Genomic DNA, 25,462 nt, shown 5'->3' on the forward strand with positions numbered 1-25,462 from the left:
AAGTGCCAGAATTCTTCCAAATCATACGTTTTCATTTTTCCCCTCTGCGGAGGACTGCTTCGAAGGAGTCAGGTCTCTGAAGCTAATACCACATTGCAGTGGCCTGAGGTCGCAAGGTTAGAGTAAATGTTTGCACTGTAGAGTAAGAAGGCGTGTAAACATGACTGTGTTGGGCACTGGCAAGGGTGATGTTCCCGAATCAATTGAGTTTATGTTCCTCTGTTCCAGTTCAATGTTACGAAATTATTTAGAAGATAAGAGTTACTGAGCTGGTCATATATATATATTTAGAGGGTCTCTTTCCTAATTATTAAGCACATGTATTTGAAATGTAATAAATTTGGAAAAGAATCATTACATAGCTAAATTAGAATATCTTTCCAACTCATTTTCAAAGATCTAGTTTCTGGTAAAATCACTTAATATGAAAACAATAAAAATATTTAAAGAAATTGTAGCTTATATTTCTTGATAGGATATCATTAATGTTTACCTATAAGCAGGGGTGTTGAATTTACACAGTGGTAGCCCAGAGCTTCTCAAATAAATGTAGCTATTGGGTTTAGTTTTCCTTTGATTTTATTATACACAAATATTCTCTTAAAGACTTTATTGTAAGAAATAAAATATTAGTATATTTCTATTTATTCTGAGTCTTCATATTTAAGACTAAAACTGTGATTATAGAATTAGAAAATAGAGATAGATACAAACACATACACTTTGTGGACAGTTTAATTTTTCAGTATTTGTTTAGGTACTGTATGGATATATTGAAAGGTAGTACTCATTTCGGAAGCCCTAGAGTACATTGATCTAAAAGGGGTGCCTTGATGGCTTAGTCGGTTAAACATCTGCCTTAGGCTCAGGTCATCTGAGGGTCCTGGGACTGAGCCCTGTGTTGGGCTCCCTGCTCAGCGGGGAGTCTGCTTCTCTCTCTCTTTCTCTCCCTCTGCCCCCCCACCCCCCCGCTCATGTGCATGTGTATAAATTCTTTAAAATAAAAGGTAGAGGGGATCATCTAGGCCAGGATTCTTAACCTTAAAGTCCCTGACATTGTAAACAAATCAGAGAATAGCTTTGAGATTGTCAAAGAGGTATTGGACCACCAAAAAGCACCCCTAAAATAGTCTAATTGTATTGGGGAGTCGGGAATAACTCATTTGGCCAAGGATACTGCTGTTAGCTCGATACTTCTAAAATCCTGGTTTTTCAGTTCCGAACCATTTTTTTTTAACCATCCCAATGGAAATAGCACATAGCCCAAAACCAGTTCCCAGCAGTTTAGGATTATTTGTCATTCACTAAAGAGATAATGTCTTTAAAGAAATGTTTGCCCAAGTATGTTAAGAAATGTTTAAATGGAAATGCGACACTATGATGTATAAAATAATATATACACAGTAACTCCAGAAGCCAAATGAGACCATTTATCTTCATCTGTCCTTGTTCTGCCTCCTCCCTCCCTTTACCAGGTCTCTTTGTAATTTTGTTTTGGATATTCTAGTCATGGCCTCTGATGATTTTGATTAGAATAATCCAATGTTTTGATCATTCTCATTCATTCTTTCACTCATCAATTAATTCAAGAATTATTTCCTGAGTGCCTGCTCGGTGGTCCTGGGAACAGAATGGTAAAATTGACATGGTTCCTTCTTTCTTGAAGTGTGTGGTCTTAGGGGACATGGATGTTAATCAAGCATTTGGGAGGAAATATAAGAATAGGACTTCCTAGGTTAGAAAGAACTAAAAACACAAAGAGCTATGAGCCCACAACTACTGAGAGATCGGATCTGAGGCATCTGATCAGATTTCCCTGAAGAGGTGATGTTTCAGTTGAAAACTTAAGTCAGGAGGGCGTTTGGCATGACCATGGTCCGAGCAGCAGAGCTGCATATTCAAGGAGCTCAGAGACCCAGTGGGACTGAGCTGAGGAAAAGCAAGGGAAAGATTGATGCACAAGAGGAAGCTGAAGAAGGACATGGGGAGCAGATCCTGTAATGATTTGAAGGCGATTTGAGGTAAGAGGAAGTGGAACGTCATTGGAGGGTTTCAAGCAGGGGAATGACATTGACTGGGCTGGACTTTCTTGCCATTATGAGTAATGCTGCTGTGAATATTCACGTACATCGTGTGTATTCATGTGTTGTTTTGTATAGACATATGTTTTTATTACTCTCGGGAATATATTTAGGAGTGGAATTGCTGTGTCATTTGGAAATTCTCTTTCACATTTTAAAGAAGTGCCAGTCTGTTCTCGAAAGTGGCTCTTATCATTTTACAGCCCCATCAGCAGTGTAGGAGGGTCCGATTTCTCCATATCTTTTCTGACGTTTGTTATTGCCTATCTTTTTGACTGCAGCCACCTTAGACGGCATGGAGTGGTATCTTACTGTGAATTGCTTGCCTTTTCCTAGCAAGGCTTTTTAAGCCTTGTCCTTTTATCCACTTAGTTTGAATAAACTACTCATTGTCCACAAAATGTGCCCTATACTTTCCCAAGCTGTTTTTTAAAATTTCTTTTCATGTATGCATATGCTTATATATGCAGTGCCCTGATCTGTGCCTCACAATCTTTGAAGACCCAGCTAGATTTTTTCCTGTCTTCTTCATTTTATCTCCTTGAGCCCTATGGAATAGTTGATACTTGACCATTTTACCTGTAGACGTAGCAGTTTCAAATGCTTCATTTTAATGTATTTCTTGATTTCCTCTAATCCTGAAATTATTTCCATTGCCTTTGAGCTTTTTCTCCTAGTACTTGTTTGTACCTTCATGGTATTATTGATGTGCTGATGTGGTACAATGTCTCTTACAGGGCTGAAATCTCAAGGGTGGAGGCTATTCTATAGCCCAGTGTTTTTTATAGGGTTTGATCATTGTTAACTCTCTTTAAAGGAGTATGTATACTATATAATGAATCCGTATGAAGAGAATGAGTCAATATAAACGTAGTATATCCAGTATATGTAACTATAACTGAATTCACATGCAAAGATATTGGAATGCCTAGATCCTGTAAGAATAACTTAGGAAGTTTCTTGCGGAAAATGAACTTTCAACAGAAAATTTAGGTAGTTAGAAACCACAGTTGGGGGTGCGCCTGGGTGGCTCAGTGGGTTAAGCCTCTGCCTTCGGCTCAGGTCATGATCTCAGGGTCCTGGGATCAAGCCCCTCAGTGGACTCTCTGCTCAGCAGGAAGCCTGCTTCCTCCTCTCTCTCTCTGCCTGCCTCTGCCTACTTGTGATCTCTGTCTTTCAAATAAATAAATGAAATCTTAAAAAATACAAAAACAAAAACAAAAAAACCAGAACAAAAAACAACCCCACAGTTGGTCAGAAAAGACATTTGGAGAGTAAATTAAACAATGTTCAAAGTAGAAAGTGGGAGGAGTCTGATTCTCCTGACCAGTGGTAACGAACAGGTTTGTATAGCTTTAGTGAATGTAAGCATGGGCTAGAACTAGGTATGGTGGAGAGCTCTGACACTCCGAAAGCTGTGATGATGAGATTTAATTTGATTTGGAGGCAGTTGGGTGCCCACATAAGCACCTTTGTCATAATAAATGCAAGTGCTAAGGAATTGTTGGAGTAATGCTTGAGGAAAATTATGCTTATAGATTTGAAAATATAGTAGGGACAGATGAGACTAACATCTCTGAGATAAATGTAGGTATGTTGTGGCTTTTGCAGCCAAGCTTTATTGCTAGAATGAGACATGAAAATAGGAAATAAAAATTATATTCAATGTGAAAGAAAAGAAGGGAGGAAGAAAGGTACAGACTGTTTCTTCTTGGAAATTGGAAATTAGTTTGTTCATTGGAGTATCTATTAAGTTGAGGTAAACAGTTCTGGGAAAACAAAAACAGTCCGAATGAATGAATATTCATTTACTCACAGTTTTCTCAGAGAACTGTTTTTCTTCTTCTTCTTCTTCCTTACCTACTCTGGATCTGGACAGTGCTGGTTTTTCACTTACTAGCTGTGTGACTTTGGGCAAATTACTCAACATTCTCTTTCTAGAGCACTTAAAGCTATTTTTAAGACATTGGGAAAATCATTTTTTAAGTAATTGGGAGAAAGGCCCAGGGTCGCACATTTCTTACTTGATGATGTCAGAACTATAATCTAGGCCAACTGTATTTTTCGTCTAGTGATATTTCCATCATCCACCACTGCCCTGCAACCCCCTTGCCCCCACTGTTTTAAAAACTGCTGCTTGTCAAAGTTTGGTAGTTGAGTTTAGATAAATACTGAGATCTTAAAATTACTAGTATTTTTTCTTTTCTTTTTTTTTTAGGATTCTAAAGCTATTATATTTTTAAAAAAGTTTTCAAGTATACAGAAAAGAGAGTTGTACAATAATTCTCTGATGACCCATCACCCACACTAAATTGTTAGCAAGAATTTGTCATATTTGCTTCATCTCCTTTTCTCGTTCTTTTTTTTTCCTGAACTGTTTTGAAGCAAATCATGTCTTTTCATTCCTTCATACTTCAGTGCACATCTTTAAAACTAAAAACTTTTTTTTCCACATAATCTCATAATCACACCTGATAGAATTAGGAACAGTTCTTTTTATTATGTAATGCTCCTCCATACCCCTGGATGGCTTAACGAACAGTAATTTATTTCTTGTAGTTCTGGTGGTTGGGAAGTCCAAGATCAAGTTGCCAGACAATTCCGTTCCTAATGAAGGCTTTCTTTGACTGTTCTTGTCTTCTTGCTATGTCCTCGCATGGCCTTTCCTCTTTCCTAGGTACATTCATTGTTGGGAGTTGGGGAGGATTGGGGAAAGAAGGAACTGGGGGAAAGGGAGAGGCGGGCTTTCTCTCTTTCTCTTCTTCCCATAGGGTCACTAATCTTAATGGGTTAGGACTCCACCATTATGACCTCATTTAATCTTAATTACCTTCTAAAAGCCTTGTCTCCAGTTACAGTCACATTGGGGGTTAGAACTTCAATATAAGAATTTGGGTTAGGGGGCACCTGGATGGCTTAGTCAGTTAAGCAACTGCCTTCGGCTCAGGTCATGAGATCAGGGTCCTGGGATCCAACCCATGTCAGGCTTCTGCTCAGCAGGGAGTCAGCTTCTCCCGCTCTCCCTACTTGTGCTCTCTCTCCCTATCTCTGTCTCTCTCAAATAAACAAATAAAATCTTAAAAAAAGAATTTGGGGTGGGGACACAATTTATCCCATAGCAGTGACAGACTTCATTTTTAAATGGTAGTCACAGTGGGACAGACACCTGGGTGCTCAGTTGGTTAAGTGTCCTTGATTCTTAATCTCAGCTCAGTTCTTGATCTCAGCATCATGAGTTCAAGCCCCACATTGGACTCCACACTGGCCGTGGAACCTACTTTAAAAAAATGACATTTATAGCGCCAGCATGCATGCTACTATAGTGATGATGATAGTCATTTTTCCTAATACTTTTAATCTAATTCTGTCCAAGAGATATAATTACTTCTTATTTTGTAAATACCAGGTCTTTAATTGTAGTTCTTGCTGTTTTTTTTTCCCCCTTAGTAACTCTTTGGTTACAGTCACTGGGAAATTTATATTCTTACTTGTAATATGTCAGAGCAGAAATAGTATTTATAAGAGGTGACACAGTAGCTTTGCCATTATAATTGTATTTATGTAGCTAATCTGACTTGGAGGATAACACTTGTGCAATAATATTAATTTGTCATAAATAATAACTAACAAATGTGCCAGGTATTCTTTTCTTGACACTTTCTGTGTTTTATTGAGAGCAAGGAGGGGAAATGATCTGTGGTAAAGAAAGAATCTTGGAATAATATACAATAACAGAAATATCTGAGAGGAAGAGCTTGCAGATTATTAAAGGCAATAAAGTATACAGGTATTTTGATAAGAATACATCCAGTGTACAGTAAAGGAAGAAAGAGTCATGCCTACAAGATGAATAGGGGCAAAGAGGGCATGGAAGTCTATGAAGGACGTTGCAGGCAATTATCAGCAGGGGTAGCAAAGGAAAGAGGCGTGAAATGGCTAGAAGATAATAGGCACTCTGTAAGCCATTCCCAATGGCTTCAGATGAGTTAAAGCTACAGCAAGTTACATAGAACAAGGTCCAGATCATGGAAGACTTCAGGTGTTATGCTAAGGAGTTTGGGCTCAATTTGGGAGGGATTGAGGAATCAATAAAAATTTAAGTTAGGGGAATGATATGATAAGATCTCTGTTTCTGAAGGACCACTTTGGCATTAGTTTGCGGTGATATATTGGGTGAATAGAAGAAGGGACATCTCCTTTCTGTGATTTGCTGTAGTTCAGGTAAGAGATGTTGAATTAAAGCAGTAAAAATTAGGATGGAAAAATGGATGCATTTGAGGTGATGGGGAGGTGGACACTATAGGACTTCGGATTAATTGGACGTGATGCATTGCTGAGCACTGCCTTGGGCCTAACTCACATTTCTAACTGAGTCTTACGGTACCCAACTTTGAAGATTTCTTCCATAATAGCTAAACTGTAGCACAGAGAAGACAGATAGTTATATTGATCCAAATTTAGGGGTTGGCAAAGCAGTGATGGCCAATGAATAGGATATAAGGATGCTGAAGGTTTGCTGAAGAGATATAAAATATTCCTATACATTTCAGGTCAGATAGGGAGAGAAGTGTATGGGAGAAGGAGAGCAAAGAAGCATGAAGGATAATGATCAGTGGAGGGGCTGAGAGATGATTTGTCTCCAGTGTGTTGAAGATTAGATGAAGGAAAGGTTAAGAAAGTGAGATATTTGGAAAGGATACCATCTGTCGGTAGACAGAGATTGGTTTCCTTGAGTTTAAGATTGTAGACACTGAGTAGTTCCCAGAATGATGAAGTCCAGGGTATGACCACATAGCTGAAGTGGGAATGTGGGTGAGGGGGTGTAGGAGCTGAGGAATTTTGCCGTAGGTTGTTGCTGGTTTATCCTTGTTGCTGTTAAAATTGCCATGATGGCTTTGGAGCAGAGAGCAGCTTTGGAGAAGAAAAGGTCAGACAACTGAAAAAGTCCTTAGTGAGTGAGCAGTAATTAAAAGGTAGGTGGATGACAGTAATAGGGAAGCTATACACACAAATGCCAGAAGAGGAAGAAGTCTTTTACCTGTGAAGATGGAAAAGTAATACTAGTGTGGAAACGTGAGAGTGGAGCTGGGGAAGTGCTGGTTTCGCCTTTGGGTTTTGTTAGGTGCTGGAGAAGAGTCTCCTTTAGAAAATGCTACAGGGGAGTAGGGTCTCCCAGGAAGAAGGGTTAGCTGAGGCAGAGAGGTGGAGGGAAAATTCCATTGAAGATGTGAGGCATTTGAGTCACTCTGAAATAATGACTCTGATGTAAAGGTTAGGACCAGTTAGTAGCTGAAAGAAGACCTGAGCAGGGAAAAATGCATGGAGGAAACACATAGAGAGGAAGGTCTGGCATTTTTGCAGAGAGGCTCAGGATGACAAGGATGGCAGGAATGTTTGGACCGACGGCAGTGAAGTTTGTGGGCCTAGGAAAAGTGAGGACCAAAGTGGTATTGGTTACTTAATGAGGTTAGCAGACTGCAGTCTTTGCTCTGAGTTCAAATGCCTTGCCAGTTACAAAATTCTTATCCTCTAGCAGTTTATAATTTAAAAAAGAGGAGGCCATGTAACCAAAGAACTCTGGTCTAATGTGGAAAGTGTTAGGTGTAATTATAGAGTATAGGCAGAAGTCTGTGAAAGTGCAGAGGAATGAGAGTTTAGCTCCAGCTGGAACACCACGGGAGGACTTCTTGGAAAGCTTGCTTTTTAACTGGGTCTTAAAGAGTTGGTAGGATGTCAATAAATAGACGGGGATAAAGAGGCATTCTGTTTTGGAATGGCATGAGCAGAGATGTGAATTCAGGGAAATACAGAGCTTGCTTGTGGAATAGTTCATAAAAGATCAACATAGAGAGTTTGACCTCAACAGAAGCAAGGGAGCAATGGAAAAGAGCAGCGGACATTAGATTGTATTATACCAGTGGCCTGTGATGATCAGAAGCATGCACAAAGCCCATCTGACAGAAGAAAAAAAAAAAAACACTGAAAATAGAGCTCTGCATTCTAGGGTGTCTGTGGCCACCTCTAGTCTGAGTGGCCATAAAGGGCAGCACATCCTGTTTATACTGGGAGAACATTGAATAGTTCTGTTGTGTGTATGGGCATGTGTGTGTCTGCCGTCATCACAAGAACAGCAGTAGGATATACTCTACCCCTGTCTCTTCCAGCCTCTACTCGTTTGCTTGGGGTTTAAAACCTCTTGTAAACTGGTCACCTAGAACTACACATCAGCGCTGCTTCACATATAACACGGTGGGTCATAATATCTACTACCCATGTTTATGCATGTCTGGAAAGAGAAGTTAATAATTAAAAGCTATTTGCCATACTTCTGCTTGAAGGACTAATTCTTTGAGATTGAAAGTTAGTTACAGAACCTAGCTTTGTTATTTTATGTCCCTTAGATATATTTACTTTATACTTTGACTTTAAATAACCCTTTGGTTTCTCAGTGCTATTATATCTTCTCTGTCAAATCATTTTTTGTAAGTAATACACTACCCATAATTCCAAATTGTGTTTTATTGCCTTTAATTTTATCTTCTCTTAGAAGGTCATATGTTTAAAAAGTAGTATTGCACATTTGAACTTGTCCAAAATAGACATATTTATGAGGTGCTGATTGCCACATCATTTAGAATTGTGTTTGGCTGTACAGAATAAAAAACTCCATTACAGTGTTTTTAAAAATTGAACTTCAGGGGCACCTGGGGGGCTCAGTCGGTTAGGCATCTGACCCTTGTTTTGGCTCAGGTCATGATCTCATAGGTTGTGAGATCAAGCCCTACATTGGACTCCGTGCTCAGCGGGGAGTCTGCTTGAAGATTCTCTCCTTCTGCACTCTCTCTCTGCTGCACATACCCTCTCTCTCTCTCTCTCTCAAATAGATAAATAAATCTTAAAAAAAAATGAACTTCATTTTTTTTTATATAACAAAAATTCGATACGTAGGGAGCTGGTGTGGATTCGGCTGCTCAGTGATGCCATGAGGACTTTATGTTCTTCCTGTTGTTTGGGTTCCAGTTCTTAGCAGGTCAGCTTGTTGGTCATATTTACAAGATGGCTACAGTATACCTAAGCTTTGCATTCTTGTTCCAGCCAAGAGAAAATGGGAAAGGTTAAGGACTGTCCTGCTGTTCCTGCTCACCTTTATTATGAAACCTTTGATTTTTGTAACTATTAACATAGTTTCTCTTTAATCTCATTGACCGAAGTTGTGTCACATGGTTCTCCTGGCCACAAGGGAGCCAAAAGCAAGCCTGTCATGTTAGGCTGGGCACAAACTGCCCTAATCAAAGTCAGGGAAAAAAAAGTTATGTATGTATATGGAGTAGGCAACAAATAATGTCTCTCAAAGTACTGTGCCTAAAGTTTGATTATTTTACCTGTTATTTTAACACAGATGGCATTTAATTAGTGAGAAGTTGGCTACAACAACAAAAAAGAAAAAAGAAGAAAGGAAGAAAACATTTCTCTGTCAGTTTCTCTATCTTTATATTGTAAAATTAGATAATAGAATTTCTTGTGACTACTCCTTTGTGTAATATTACACAAAGTTGTTGGGTCTAAACAAATAACAACTTATACTCACACCTTGAAATAGTTAATAAAATAAATACATGTTTGCATTTGAAAAAAATGTTATGAAGTCTTCCTACTAGAATACTGTTTTTAATCCATTTAAGTGAATTTATTTTGAGAGAGATGATTTTCCCATTGTATGAATATATAAAAACATTTTTCAAGGCACCTGGTTGGCTCAGTCAGTTCGGTGTCTGCCTTCAGCTCAGGTCATTGTCTCCGGGTCCTGGGATGGAGCCCCACATAGGGCTCCCTGCTCTGTGGGGTGCCTGCTTCTTCCTCTGCCTTTGCCTGCTGCTTTCTCTGCTTGTCCTCTCTCTCTGTCTGTCAAATAAATAAATAAAAAATCTTTTAAAAAACCAAACATTTTGCAGATGGCATGATCTGTAAAGATCTGTAAAGAACTGTAAAGGCTCTACCAAGAAACTGTTAAAACTAATAAACAAATTGAGGAAAGTTGCAGGATGCAAAATCAACATGCAGAAATCAGTTGTGTTTCTATACACTAACAACTCTCCAAAAAAGAAATTAAAATAATTCCATTGTGGTAGCATCGACAAGAGTAAAATACTTAGGAGCAAATTTAACCAAATAGGGTAAAGACTTGTACAAACTGTAAAACTGTGATGGAGAAAACTGAAGGCATAAATCAATGGAAAGTTATGTTGTGTTAATGGATTAGAAGAATTAATCCTAAGATGTCCATGCTGACCAAAGTGGTCTACAGATTCAACACATTCCTTAATAATTCCAGTAGCAATTTTCATAGAAAAAAGAATCCTGAAATCATTGTGGTACCACAGAAGACCCCAAATAGCTAAAGCAATCTTGAACATGAAGAACAAAGCTGGAGGCATCATACTTCCTATCTTCAAACTGTATTGCAAAGCTGTAATTTTCTTTTCTTATTTATTTATTTATTTATTTATTTATTTTTCCAATTTATTTATTTTCAGAAAAACAGTATTCATTATTTTTTCACCACACACAGTGCTCCATGCAAGCCGTGCCCTCCACAATACCCACCACCTGGTACCCCAACCTCCCACCCCCCCGCCACTTCAAACCCCTCAGACTGTTTTTCAGAGTCCATAGTCTCTCATGGTTCCTCTCCCCTTCCAATTTACCCAAAAGCACATACCCTCCCCAATGTCCATAACCCTACCCCCCTTCTCCCAACCCCCCTCCCCCCAGCAACCCACAGTTTGTTTCGTGAGATTAAGAGTCACTTATGGCTTGTCTCCCTCCCTATCCCATCTTGTTTCATGGATTCTTCTCCTACCCACTTAAGCCCCCATGTTGCATCACCACTCCCTCATATCAGGGAGATCATATGTTAGTTGTCTTTCTCCGCTTGACTTATTTCGCTAAGCATGATACGCTCTAGTTCCATCCATGTTGTCGCAAATGGCAAGATTTCGTTTCTTTGATGGCTGCATAGTATTCCATTGTGTATATATACCACATCTTCTTGATCCATTCATCTGTTGATGGACATCTAGGTTCTTTCCATAGTTTGGCTATTGTGGACATTGCTGCTATAAACATTCGGGTGCACGTGCCCCTTTGGATCACTACGTTTTTATCTTTAGGGTAAATTCCCAGTAGTGCAATTGCTGGGTCATAGGGCAGTTCTATTTTCAACATTTTGAGGAACCTCCATGCTGTTTTCCAGAGCAAAGCTGTAATTTTCAAAACAGTATGGTCCTGGCATAAAAAAGAGATACATAGATCAATGGAACAGGATAGAGAGCCCAGAAATAAAACCACACAAATACAGTCAACTTGTCTTTGAAAAGGGTGCCAATTCTTGTACAGTGGTTTGGGTAAAAATGGATATCCACATGCAAAAGGATGAAATTGAACCCTGATGTTACACTATACACAGAAATCAAACCAAAATGGATTAAACATTTAAATGTGAGGCCTGAATGTTTAAAAATCCTAGAAGGAAACAAGGGAAAATCTCCTTATCATTGGCTTTAGAACAGTTTCTTGGACTTGACACTACTAGCATAGGCACAACAAAAGCAAAAATAAACTGTATCAAACTGAACAATTTCTCTATAGCAAATGAAATAACAAAATGCAAAAGGGAACTGCAGAATATGAGCAAGTGTTTTCAGACCATAGATCTGAAAAGAGGGGGATGGGGAGATACTGAGCAAAAGGGACTAAGTGTTAGATATAATGTGAATAGTTCCAGGGACCTTATGTATAGCATGGTGACTGTTGTGAGTAATACTGTACCGTATACTCTTGAAATTGCCAGAAGGGTAGATCTCAAATTTTCTCCCCACAAAAAAAAAAAAAAAAAAAAAAGTAATGATGTGAGGTGATGGGTGTTTGTGTTGGCTTGATTGTGGTACTCATTTCACATTTCAAGGTGTATACATATATCAAAACATCATGTTATACACCTTAATGTGTCCTGCATAGTTCTCTTTTATCAGTCACTCCTCAGTAAGGCCTAAAAATATAACAAGAGAAATTGAAGTGACAGTTTCTTTTGGAGAAGATGGTTTTCACATTGTAGAAATAATTTAGTTATTGTTACAGCAGGTTTATGGTGAACAAATTTTAAAATAAAAATCTGGTTTTTAAGTTTCACATCTCAAGATGGTTTATTTTATCAAAATCTGATGAAAAAAATTTGATTTTCGGTGTGAGGAAGCCTTTCAATATGTTGGGAGTGGAGCTTTAGAAAAATATATTTTTTAATCAGAACCTTAAGCTTCGATTCCAAGTGTCTGAGATTTTTTCACCTTTTTTTTTTTTTTTTACTTTAAATGATTTTAACTTTGTTTTACTGATATAAGGAAATGATGTAAATCATTCAGTTTGTGGTATAGGCATATTGTCACTGTTATAGAATTTAACAAAAATAATACATGTTAATAGTATATGTAGACACTGAGGTGGATTTTGTGGAAAATGAAGACAGTTCTTCCTTTTGGGGTAGTTAAATTAATTAAATTGTGATTACTTAATGTAATGGAAGAAGTAGATATTTAAGACAGGCTTATATAGAATCTGATTTAGTGGAAAGATACAGGTGGAAACAGGCGACATGCACCTGTATCTGTTCCACTTCTCTAGCCCTGTGAACTTTTTGTAGTTTCTCAAGTGTTCTGGGCTCTTCGATCATTCAGGATCTTTGCAGTGCTTTTGGTTTGTATGTTTTTGGAGTCCCCTTACTTGTTTGTCAGCTTGGCAATTTTGTCTTTCAAGACTCGCTTCAAAGAATATCTTTTCTGTGAAATCTTCCCTGAAGTTCCTGGGGAAAGTTGGGTTCTTCCTTTGCCTTTCCCCCACGGTCCATTTTCTCTCTTTCTGTCTCTGTCTCTGTCTCTATGTTTTTCTCTGTGTTTGTAGTGTGTAAACCTTGAAAATAAAGCTGTCAGTTATATTTCCAGCAAAATGGATTTATCAGGAATAACAGAATTGCGGTTTGAGACATGAGCATTATGGCACAACCATAAGCAAGTCCAGAGAACAAAGGAGAGGGATGCTCTTTTATGTGGAAAAGGGGGATACAGAGGAGCAGTTATAAACTTTGTGTTAGAAACACAAAGCTCATTGGACTAAACTGGTGTTTGAAGTGTAGTGGCTTTAGTTGGCTGAGTTGGGACAGCTTCTCTTTGGCGGAGCTTTTGCCAGGCAAGGAGAAAATCTTCCTTCTCCTGGGGTGGTAAAATAGAGGCTTCTTCCTGTTGGGAATGCAGAGGATTGCAGAGAATGATAGGGTGTGAGAGATCCCCCCCTTCTTGCCTCCTGACTATTTTAAAGGGGGCTTCCTTTCTTCAGTTTCACAGGGCTTAGTATCGTCATCACAACACACCATTTATTTACTTGTCTGTCTCTGCCACAGTTTGTGAACTTTGTGAATGTGAGGGTTTTATCCCATTTATCTCCAAATCTTAGAGCCTAGTGTAATGGTTTTGTATATTGGATCATTCAGTGAGTGTTCATTGGTTGGATGAAGGAGTGGATGATTGAACAAAAAGAATTAGACCCATGTTTATTCAGGAGTACTGGGGGTCTGTCCAGAGGGACTGTGGTAAAAATACTTAACCCTGCAGGTACAGGGAGTTTGTAATTTATCAGTATTTGAAGACAGGCTTGAATAGACAAAGTAGGACTGGTTGGCAATGGAGGTTTTAATAAATAATGGAGTTACAATTAGTAGAATTTGGAGTTAGAATTAGTAGAATTTCTGAAATTGTGTTTTAAAGCCCTCATTTTTGAAACGTACTGTGCTTTTGTATTTTGTAGTGCTTCCACTTCTCATTCAGAGAATTCAGTGCATACAAAATCAGCTTCTGTAGTATCATCGGATTCCATTTCAACTTCTGCAGACAACTTTTCTCCTGATTTGAGGGTATGTATGCCATTTTTTTGAGGTATTTTGATATATTTTTTGTTAGCTGTTTGTGGCCAACACTATGAGTGTAACCTTGCCCTAAGTGCAACCTTGCACTAAGTTACAACCTTGCACTAATTAGTCTACCAAGACCTGTTTTTATAGTATATCCCAGAACAGGCCCCAGGTCTGGAAATCTTATTTGTAAAAGAAAAATATGTAATTCATTTCTGAGTTTGATAACTTTGAAGTTCTTTGCAAAAAGATAATTAGTGGGTTTGGTTGTCATGTCAAAGATGTTCACAATTACTCCCATAATGGTGGCCAATAATAGCTAACCTTTTTTGAGTACTTACCATATCCCGAGTGTTGTTCTACGTCCTGTAATGAAATAGCTCTTGTAATACTTCTTCGAATTCTGTGAGGTAGAGACTATTTTCATCACTATTCTAGGGATAATAATAATTCATAGAGCTTAATACCATGTTCAAAGTCTCATCACTAATAAATTCTCTAGCTAGTCTAGCTCACCTCCAGTTCTGGAGCTAAGTCACTTAAATATAGTGTTGTAGTTGCTATGTATCTCATTATAGTTTAAATATTCTTGTATTTGTTCAAGGTCTTATTGCTATGAAATTAACCACACCAGTGATATCCTGTAGCACTTTGAATGTTTTTGGATTCATCGGCCTTTCTACAGCTGCTTATCTTTGAATGATGGAGAAAATGAATTTCATGTGCAGTGCTAACCCTTAAACCTTGGAGTCTTTTTATCCTGACCAAGTGGCTGCTTTCCCAGTGGTTATACTTCCACAATTTTAATGAGAACATTGCTTATATTAATGAAGTCATTTGCTGTTAAGCATATACTGAGACTGTATCTTTTTTTGTGTTACATTTTCAAGACAGAATCCAACAGATGTAAGAATACAGTTTACAAAACATCTATAAAGTCTTCCTCTTTTTTGTTCTTGTGTTGTGAAATGTCATAAAATAATAGTTTGGGTATGACCTGACTTTAAACATTACTAAAAATAATAAACATTTATCTTTATGGTATGGATATATTGTGCTAATTATGAAGGCTTCATAATATCTTTAGCTATTATTTTGTTGCATATTATACATTAAGGGCAGGGTTCATCATTAATAATGATGGATATAAACCCATCATTCCCTCTCCTTAATTCATTGCTATTTAAAAATTTATCTTTTGGGGCACCTGGGGCTCAATTGGTTTAGACACAACCTTTGGCTTAGGTCATGATCCTGGAGTCCCAGGATAGAGTCCCACATTGGGCTCCCTGTTCAGCAGGGAGTCTGCTTCTCCCTCTGACCTCCCCACTCCCTTTATGCTTTCTTACTCTCTTTCTCTCAAATAAATAAAATCTTCAAAAAACCCCCTATCTTTTATATATGTATCTAACTTTTGTTTATTCATTATGTTAATACAAATCCACTGAAGGCCTGTGAATCTTTTTGGGCTACTTCTAGGCAGATTAAATTAGTTAAAAACATCATTTAAAAAAAAAGATTTTATTTATTTACTTACTTGAGAAAGAGAGAGCAAGTGAGGAAGGTGGGGGGGGCAGCAGAGGGAGAGGAACAAGCAGACTCCGTGTTGAGCATGGAGCCTGATGTGGGGCACAGCCCCTCAGCCAAAGCCAAGGGTTGGATGCCCAACCGACTGAGCCAGCCGGGTGCCCCACATTGTTTGCTTTTAACTCGTGTTGTGATGATAAAGAACTCCTACTAGGAGTGGGAGAAATGTCAGTTTTGCTTCTGGCTATGCCTGCATTATTAATATTCAATCTGCCTTTTCTTGCCTGAAATGAAATATAAGTAAATGGTTCAAAATAAACAATTTTTGTGTTCTTGTGAGGGTTAAGTTAGTTAAACTACTTAACTAGGCACACCTGTGAATCACAGCTGAAAGGTGGCCTCTGCTCTCAGCTTTTTTGAAGGTAGGTCTTCATTTCCTTGGGACACCAAACTTATAAATAAGGGTGACTGACTTACATTGGGACAAAATGAGGATCATAATTTTTTAAAAAATATTTTATTTATTTATTTGACAGAGAGAGAGAGAGAGAGAGATCAAAAGTAGGCAGAGAGGCAGGCAGAGAGAGGGGGAAGCAGGCTCCCTGCTGAGCAGAGAGCCCAGTGCGGGGCTCAATCCCAGGACCCTGAGATCATGACATGGGCCGAAGGCAGAGACTTAACCCACTGAGCCACCCAGGCGCCCCCATAATTTTAATTTGTATATTAACATTATAATTTATTTCTTACTAGATATTTTAAAAAATTTAAAACACTTTGGTTTACAGAAAAATTGCAAAGATAGTATGGGGTTCCTATGTACTTGACCTCCACTTTCCCCTATTATTAATGTCTTACATTTGTATGATACATCTCTCAAAAATAATGAACCCATGGTATAATTAACAAAAGTCCACACTTTTTTCAAGTGTCCTTAGTCTTTACATGATTTCCTTGTTTTTGTTCTAGGATCCCATCTAGGACATCATACCACATTTAGCAGTCATGTCTCCTTAGGTGTCTCTTGGCTGTGACAGGCTTTCAGACTCTTTGTTTTTGGTGATCCTGACAGTTTTAAAGAGCACTCATCAGGTGTTTTGTAGGCTGTCCAATATTTTACCCATAGACTGGGGTTATGTCTTTTGGGGAAGAAGACCACAGAGGTAAAGAGCCATCTTCATCACATCATGTCAAGGGTACATCCTGTCGACTTGATTTATCACTGTGGCTGTTAACCTTAATCACTTGGTGGAGGTAGGTTTAGGGGTTTTCAATGCAAAATACTTTTTTTTTCCTCCCCTGCCTTTTTATACTGTAGTCTCTGAAGGAAGTGGCTATGCACAGCCTGAATTTAAGCCCATCTTGTTGAGAGTGGAACTTCTACATACATTTTTTGTAATTCCTCTGCCTGGAGATTTGTCTCTCTTCTCTCATTTATCACTTTATGCAGCCATTTATTTATATCAGTATTTACTTACGGATATCTATTTTATATTTTGGATTTTAGTTCGGTGCTACCTTGTTGCTCAGATTGTTCCAACTCCAAATTGAGAGTTACCTCAGTCAAATCATCTGTCTTTTTGATGTATTCCTATCATTGTTTTGTTTTGTTCTCAACCCTGTGTTACTTTACTAAGCAAACACTACAGGATAGTCCAGCCTTATTTTGATATTTCCTGCCTCAGTTTTAAAATCATCATCCATTTCTTTCTCACATTGAGGTCCTTTATCCATTTTGAGTCTGTTTTTGTGTGTGGTGTAAAGAAATGGTCCAGTTTCATTTTTCTGCATGTGGCTGTCCAATTTTCCCAACACCATTTATTGAAGAGGCTGTCCTTTTTCCATTGGACATTCTTTCCTGCTTTGTCGAAGATTAGTTGACCATAGAGTTGAGGGTCTATTTCTGGGCTCTCTATTCTGTTCCATTGATCTATGTGTCTGTTTTTGTGCCAGTACCATGCTGTCTTGATGATGACAGCTTTGTAATAAAGCTTGAAGTCTGGAATTGTGATGCCACCAACTTTGGCTTTCTTTTTCAATATTCCTTTAGCTATTCGAGGTCTTTTCTGGTTCCATATAAATTTTAGGATTATTTGTTCCATTTCTTTGAAGAAAATGGATGGTACTTTGATAGGAATTGCATTAAATATGTAGATTGCTTTAGGTAGCATAGACATTTTCACAATATTTATTCTTCCAATCCAGGAGCATGGAACATTTTTCCATTTCTTTGTGTCTTCCTCAATTTCTTTCATGAGTACTTTATAGTTGTCTGAGTATAGATTCTTAGCCTCTTTGGTTAGGTTTATTCCTAGGTATCTCATAGTTTTGGGTGCAATTGTAAATGGGATTAAATCCTTAATTTCTCTTTCTTCTATCTTGTTGTTGGTGTAGAGAAATGCAACTGATTTCTGTGCATTGATTTGATATCTTTACACTTTACTGAATTCCTGTTCAAGTTCTGGCAGTTTTGGAGTGAAGTCTTCTGGGTTTTCCACATATAGTATCATATCATCTGTGAAGAGTGATAGTTTGACTTCTTCTTTGCTGATTTGGATGCCTTTAATTTCCTTTTGTTGTCTGATTGCTGAGGCTAGGACTTCTAGTACTATGTTGAATAGCAGTGGTGATAATGGACATCCCATTTCTCAAGGAACCCAGGTTTCTTTTATTGGAGAATAGTATTAGAAACCAAGATCTGGGCACTAGGCTTTCTTCCTATCTCCCTTCCTCCCCCTCTCCCTCCCTCCCTCCCTCTCTCTCTTTCTTCTTTCCTCCCTCCCTCCCTTTCTCTCTCTCCTTCCTTCCTCCCTCCCTCCTTCCCTTCCTTCCTTCTCTTTCTTTTTTCTCCCTTCCCTCCCTTCCTTTTCCCTCCCTTTCTTCCCTCTCCCTTCCTACCCCACCTCTTCCCTCCCCTCCCTTCCTTCCTTTCACCAAAAAGGAACAAAGTTATTTTACTTCTGAAGCAAAACGTCATTTGTGTGCATTTTATTTGGAGGTGATATCATGGGTGGGGTGATCATATATGCACATTAGTCTGGAGTAGTCTTATATTATACCTGTTGTCCCTTCAGGTTTAACATCAGATACAAAAATGTACCAGATTATTGACTTTCTTAGCGCTCTGGAGTACCAAGGGAATCTTCTGAAATTACATATCAGCTCCATAACTGTCGGGATTCTCTCCATTAGTGCCTTATGAATTTAGCATCTTTCAAAGCTTAGAGGGTCCCTTGGAAAATCTTTATGAGATGAATGAAGAGACAGTTGTTAAATGTTAAACTGAAGAGAAGATGGTTTTGGGCAACAAAGGTTAATTCTACTTTCCATAGTAGTGTGTAGGCTGCCTGTTACCCTGTTCCCTCATTTTTAAAGTTACCTTTGATTCTTAGTCTTTTTTTTCAGTTGTGGAAAGGAGATGAATGATTAACATTACATTAAATGTTAGTATTCTTTAAAAAATGCCGCCTAATTTCTCACCTCTTTTCAGAGGTGAGATGGGAAGAATGTGCTTCTAATACTTGAAAAAAATCTTCTTGCTACTGGTAAACATTTATATAATGCCTCATCTCAGTTTTGTGCAGCGTCAGTATCGTAGCCACTGAGGTTTATCCGAGGTGCGATTATTGCTATATAAGCCTCATCTCATTTAACTTCCACAACAGTCCTGTGAGACAGATACTGTGACTCCATGTGACTAGTGAGAAACCTGGTATTCAGAAGAGATTAATTAAGTCCCGTGCTTAAAGGCATGCAGCTCCGTGTTTGCCTTACTTGGTCTCAGGTGGGTTGTGTCCCTGTATAGCACATTACCCAGAGTGACTGGCCTTCTTTGACTTGGCTGTTGTTTTTAGACATGTAGTGAGCTTTTCTGAAGGGACAAAGAATATCCTAATACATTTTTTGAGGTAGCAGTAGCAGTTTTGAACATTACTTCCTTAATAAATTAAAATTCCTTTCCTAAATAATCAGAAAAAGAGGCTTTTTGTAGTAAAGGTTTGATCTCCCCTCAGTTCTGTTAGTTGTTGATATTTAGTGCATATAGTGTGTATACCTTCAGTGGCCCTAAAATATAAGTGTGCAAGTTAATTATAGATGGGCCCAACTGCAGACAGCTGTGTGTTGTTTTCTGCCTGATCGTGGTTTGGCTCTATGCTTGAGATGAGGGGCTTGGTATGGTTGGTGGTTGTGAAAATCATCATTCACAAATGATTTGAAGTTGGTTAAACTCCAGGCTTTGAGTTCTCCACATAGCCTCAGCTGTTTATCCCTGCCCTGAGCCTTAACCTTTTAAAGCTCCTTTAGTAACAGCTTTTAAATGGAAGTATGAAAAGCATCATGCATTGGAAAGCTAAGCCAATTTCATTAGAAATCTTAAATCAAATTGTAAAAATTTTCTGCTACAGGTGTTGTGTAGTGACCCTTTTCCTGAGAAGATAGTGTTAGTTGATAAACAGCTGAATGTGAAAGCTTGTGTTGAAGATTTCTTATTGAAACAGGATGAAACTATGCTAGATATTTGAGACTTGTATTTATTCAAGTGGAGTTCTCTTTATATTTTTCATCTTTTCAGCATTGCTTGTTGTGGAAAGAGTCATATATAGGTAAAATCCATACATGTGTTTCTGAAAAACTGAGCACAAATTTGGGCTTGGTAAATTCAATCGTGGTTCCTCAGTGAATAAATGTAGAGTGTTTGTTTGTTTCTTTTCCTCTTCATGTGGTAGAGAAACTTATGTAATTTCATTAAAATTTTTCAAAAAAATCCTTTCAAAATTCCCCTTCCCCCCTTCTTTCTTCCTGCCCCCTTTCATATAAAACTTTCAACGCAAATGCATTTATTTTTTATAAATCTGCAGTTTTTAAAATCAAGCTTTCTTTAATAAGGACATACTTTTAAAGTTTAGCACTTAATGGAATTAAGAACCTAAGGAACTAGTGTCTGGTTGGTTTATTTGCTGACTGAAATAATTTCCATGAAATGCAGGATTTGAAAATTCAGATGCTACAGCTCTATTTGTTTATAAAGTGTAATTTGTATAGTGTTGGGTTTTAATTAAAACAAGCTCCTAAATGGTGGTGACTAAAAGATAAATTAGAAGTTGTACTATGCAACATTTCCTTTGTGGTATCTGTGATAAGGCATTTATACCAATGTTTGTCTATAATTCAGAATTAAATATTAGAACGGAATTTTATTTAAATCTTTTATCTCTATTTTATAAGGCCTGTTTGATCTTGGAATATATATGTTATATGACATGTATAATTTATGTATATATAAATATTATATATGAGATAAAATTTGTAATATTTTCAGTTTTTAGCCATCTGCCCTTATCTTCTAATAGTTGATAGGCTTAAATCAAGTAAATTTGCTTGTCTTTTTATATTATTTATATTTTCTTTATGAAACAAAGGTCCCAGATAATTGGATTATTTCTTATCTAGAGTGTGTGCATGAATATTGACATGTTCTGAAAATATGTAAATATACTCAGAATGAATTAAGACTCATTGAGCAGATACTAGATAGTGAACATTGTCTATTACACATAATCATTTCAATAGTCAGAGGAAAAATGGTCGAAGGTAGCACTCATTAGCAGAAGTTAATACCGCTACTGCTCACACCAGCGTCAGTTCTTGAGAGCCTACGAAATGAAAAGAATAACTTGAGCCAGGTAAAGGATATCCATCAGAACTCTTCAATAAGTCTTACACTTAATGGGGAAGTGTTAGAAGCATAGCCTTTAAACTTAAGAACATGATGCTAGAATTCCTACCCAGTAAAATAAGAAAAGAATAAATAGTATAAGAAATGAAAGGAAGAAAGAAAGCTTTTTTTAATTTACAGATGATTGTTTACATGGAAAATATAAGGAAAATCTGTATGCAAACTATCAGCTCTGTTGCTGGATACAAGATAACTAAAAAGATAAATCATGCTTCTGTACCTTAACAAAAATGTTTAGACAGTGTGATTTTAAAAAGATTTCCAGTCACAAGAGCAACAAAATGACATTACTCAGGGATGCGTGTAATAAAAGATACATAAGAACTGTATGGGGAAGGTTATAAACTTTATTAAAGAACTTAAATCTAAATAAATAGATGAGTAGACACAACCATCTGGAGATGTTAAATATTTTCAGTATATATCTGTTAATGCAATATAATTTCAAAACAAATTCAAAAGTTTGTCTTGTAGAGCTTGGCAAGTTGATTCTAAAATTTATATGGAAAGGTAAAAGGTCAAGATTACTTAAGAGGTAAAATGAAGGGGGAGTTCACTTAATTATTTGTAGAGCTAAAGTAATTGGAATGGAAATAGATCAGGGAGGCACATGGCAGAGTTCAAGAATGACTGATATTTGTAGGGACTCTGTGTATGACAGAGTTGGTATAACAAATCAGTGGGGAAAGAATGAACTGTTTGGTAATCAGTGCTGGGTTAGCCATATTGAAATTAAAAAATAAAAAAGTTGAGTTCCTAATTCACATATATACAAACAATGGATTCATTAGATTAAAAACCTAAAATTGAAAATCAGAATATTAAAATTTTAGAAGAAATTATGTGATACTATCTTTATTACTTGCATCAGGCAGGAATTAGTAAATGAGACCTGAAAGATATTAATCATAAAAATTATTATTGAATAAAGAAATTTAAAAAGTTTTATTTATAAAAAAAAAAGTCTTATTGTGCTAAAATGGTAAGTAAGGACCTTTCTTGCTTATTGATTATTGTTCATCTGACCTCTCTCATCTTAAGCTCTACCCTTATATTCCTAGTTCACAGAACAGTACCTGAATGAATGTGACTTAAAAGCTCTTTCATACTTGTGGCCAGTTGCAGCACTGGAAACATTTGTCCTCTCATTTGCTTTGTTTAGTTGGTGGAAAAGTTTGAGGAACACTCCTAATCAAGTGACTCCTGAAACTACTTTTTAGCCATATCTGGAAAATGGAAGAGGAAATTCTGTGTTTTATTCATAGTTCCAAATAAAATCTATATATTTACTCACTAAGTCACTGCATTCTTGAAATTTCCTGGGTGTTCTGAGGAAACAGTGTCCTGTAAGATATGGTTTCTGCCAACATGAAGCTTGGAGTCATGTAGTGGAAAAGGAGGTAAGCAAATCAGTGATTATTGCATGATAAATACTATGAAAAGGCATACTATGGAAGCAAAGAGGATAGGACATTCTAAAACATTCTAAAGCAGAACACTCTAAAGTTCATAAAATTAAATTCATTGGGTAAAATAAAGGGCTATGACTGTAAGCAGGACTCTGGGATCCTACCCTAAACTGAAGACAGATGCCTAACTGACTGAGCTACTCAGGCATCCCATAGGTCCTTTCTTTCTTAATAGTCCCCTAAGTCTTTTGTGTGGTAGGCCTACCTTTCTCTGATTTAGTTAATGCATCATGATAAAGCTAATCTTCCTCTGAAATCACTTTCATAATGTGATACTCCTATTTAAAAGTTCTTCAGGAAGGAGGGCTGCCTGCATGGCTCAGTTGGTTAAGTGTCTGACTCAGACACTCAGTTAAGTTTCAGCTCAGAGCATGACTCAGGATCCTGGGATTGAGCCCTGTGTTGGGCTCCCGCTCAGTGGGGAGTCTGGTTATTTCCCTCTGCCCCTCACCCCACTTTCTCACACTCTTTCTCTCTCTCTGGAATAAATTTTAGAAAAAAAAAAATCTTAAAAAAAATCCTTCCAGGAGATCCTGTTTCTTACAGAAAGTGTGGACTTCTAAGCCTTGTGTTTAGGGTTCTCAATGTTTGGTCGCATCAAAGCTATCACAGAGTATGTCCATCTTTTCCAGAATATAACCCCACATCTATAGATAGGTTTTTTTTGTTTTTATTTTTTTTCAATAGTCCCTTAAATGTCATGTGCTTATTTCAACTTCCATTCATGCTGGCTCATGCATCTGGAATGTACTTCCTTTTGCTCTTCAGTGAAATAAATCATGGTATGTTAATAATAGACTCAGCCCCATCAGGTGATTCCAGTCCATTGTGATCTTTTTTCCTGATAGAAGATATATGGATAATAATCAGAGAGATAATGTTAAAAAAACAAAAACAAAAACTGGGGCACTTGGGTGGCTCAGTGGGTTAGGCCTCTGCCTTCGGCTCGGGTCGTGATCTCAGGGTCCTGGGATCGAGCTCCGCATCGGGCTCTTTGCTCAGAGGGAGCCTGCTTCCCCCTCTCCCTGCCTGCCTCTCTGCCTACTTGTGATCTCTCTCTCTGTCAAATAAAATATTTTAAACAAACAAACAAACAAACTTTGAAGAAATTTTAAGAGGAAAATTTGGAAAAGAGACAGAAGTGGTCACTAATTCATTTCTGTCATCGAAGAGCCACCAAAATCCATTTGAAAATGTTCACAGTTGTCTCATATCCAACCTTATTAGGGGAATGATTTCAGTCCAAACTCTCATGATTTCTGTTTTACTGAATTTTTTTCTCCAAAGTTACCATTAACTCTCTTTTATAAGATTTTATTGTTTATAACAATTCTAGTTTTTTTTTTTATGAAAGTAATAGAATGAAATAAAAATTTGTGGCAAATAGAAATAGAATTATGGGAAAAAATTACCAGCACTTTTACTACTCTTACTCTTAGTATTTGATATGTAGAAACTCCTCCTTAAAAATTTCTCCTTTGGGTGGGGGAATGGGTTAGCCTGGTTGATGGGTATTAAGGAGGGCACATATTGCATGGAACACTGGGTATTGTACACAAACAATGAATCATGGAACACTGCATCAAAAACTCGTGATGTACTGTATGGTGACTAATATAACATAATTTAAATAAACATAAAAATAAAACTTAAAAAAAATAAAAAATAAAAAGTTAGACCCCCCCCGCCAAATTTCTCCTTTGACAGTTAGAAGGTTGGGGACCAGAGTAAAAGCTCCTCAGCTCTGCTCACCACAAGCTCATGATGTCAGCAGTTGACTAGGCTCTAGTAAGTAATGTCTTGCCCACCATTCTGTTGGGTCTGTAATTAATTTGATGTGATTTGAAGATATTATTAACCCCCTTAATGCTTAAAAGAAAAAATGTCTGAATGTGTTAAGATTAGTAAAAAGAGCCAAATCATTACAATAGAGAATCATAAATAAAGATTATTTAAAAATTAGAAAGTATGAAAAAATGATATAGTGAAAGCATAAATCATGATGCAACAGGAATAATATTGACTGTATTCAATTCATAGTAAGGAGATAAGGAATAGTATATGTGCCTAAAGGTTATTTAATTAGGTGGAATACTAATTAACATGATAATTCTAGAGAAGACAAAAAGTGTTTCAGACTACAAAACTGAGCATAAAGTGCTGTTGATATAATTGCTGTTATAACCCACACATGATTCCATATAATCACCTTCATATATACAGAAAAGGCACATAATGAAAGATATTTGACAAAATTCAACATCTCTTTCAGATTTTTAGAACTTTTTAATTAGAAAGGAATGGGTAAATGCTTATGTAAGCATCTTACTAGTACAGTATTAAAGCAGTAGAAATAGTCCCACTAAAGAACAAGATAGGGCTACCTACTATCATGCCTGTGTTATTTATCATTGTTTATAGGTACTGTCTGATGCAATTAGATAAAAAGAAATACATGGTAGACATATTATTGAAAAGGAACGGGCAAAATAAGCGTATTTTTACCTGGAAATCAAGAAAATCAAATGAATATTATTAGAAACAAAGTAATTAGATGACTGGTTATAAGGAGCTTGGAAGTCCTCACTCTATTTTAACAAATAAAAAGCAGAACAAGGGGGTGCCTGGGTGGCTTCAGTGGGTTAAAGCCTCTGCCTTCGGCTCGGGTCATGATCCCAGTGTCCTGGGATTGAGC

General features: G+C 37.3%; 1 protein-coding gene across 2 annotated transcripts in view; it reads left to right on the plus strand.

Annotated features, from left to right (window-relative positions):
- The window catches only part of MTMR2 (myotubularin related protein 2), a 124,770-nt gene that overhangs the window by 27,918 nt on the left and 71,390 nt on the right, over positions 1-25,462 (plus strand). For both annotated transcript variants that reach the window (XM_044258265.1, XM_044258267.1), the window contains one exon: positions 13,935-14,040. In XM_044258265.1, the coding sequence (XP_044114200.1) occupies positions 13,935-14,040 (106 nt within the window). The remainder of the gene's footprint in view (positions 1-13,934; positions 14,041-25,462) is intronic.

The sequence above is a fragment of the Neovison vison genome, chromosome 7 (assembly GCF_020171115.1).
Source record: "Neovison vison isolate M4711 chromosome 7, ASM_NN_V1, whole genome shotgun sequence".
NCBI lineage: Eukaryota > Metazoa > Chordata > Mammalia > Carnivora > Mustelidae > Neogale > Neogale vison.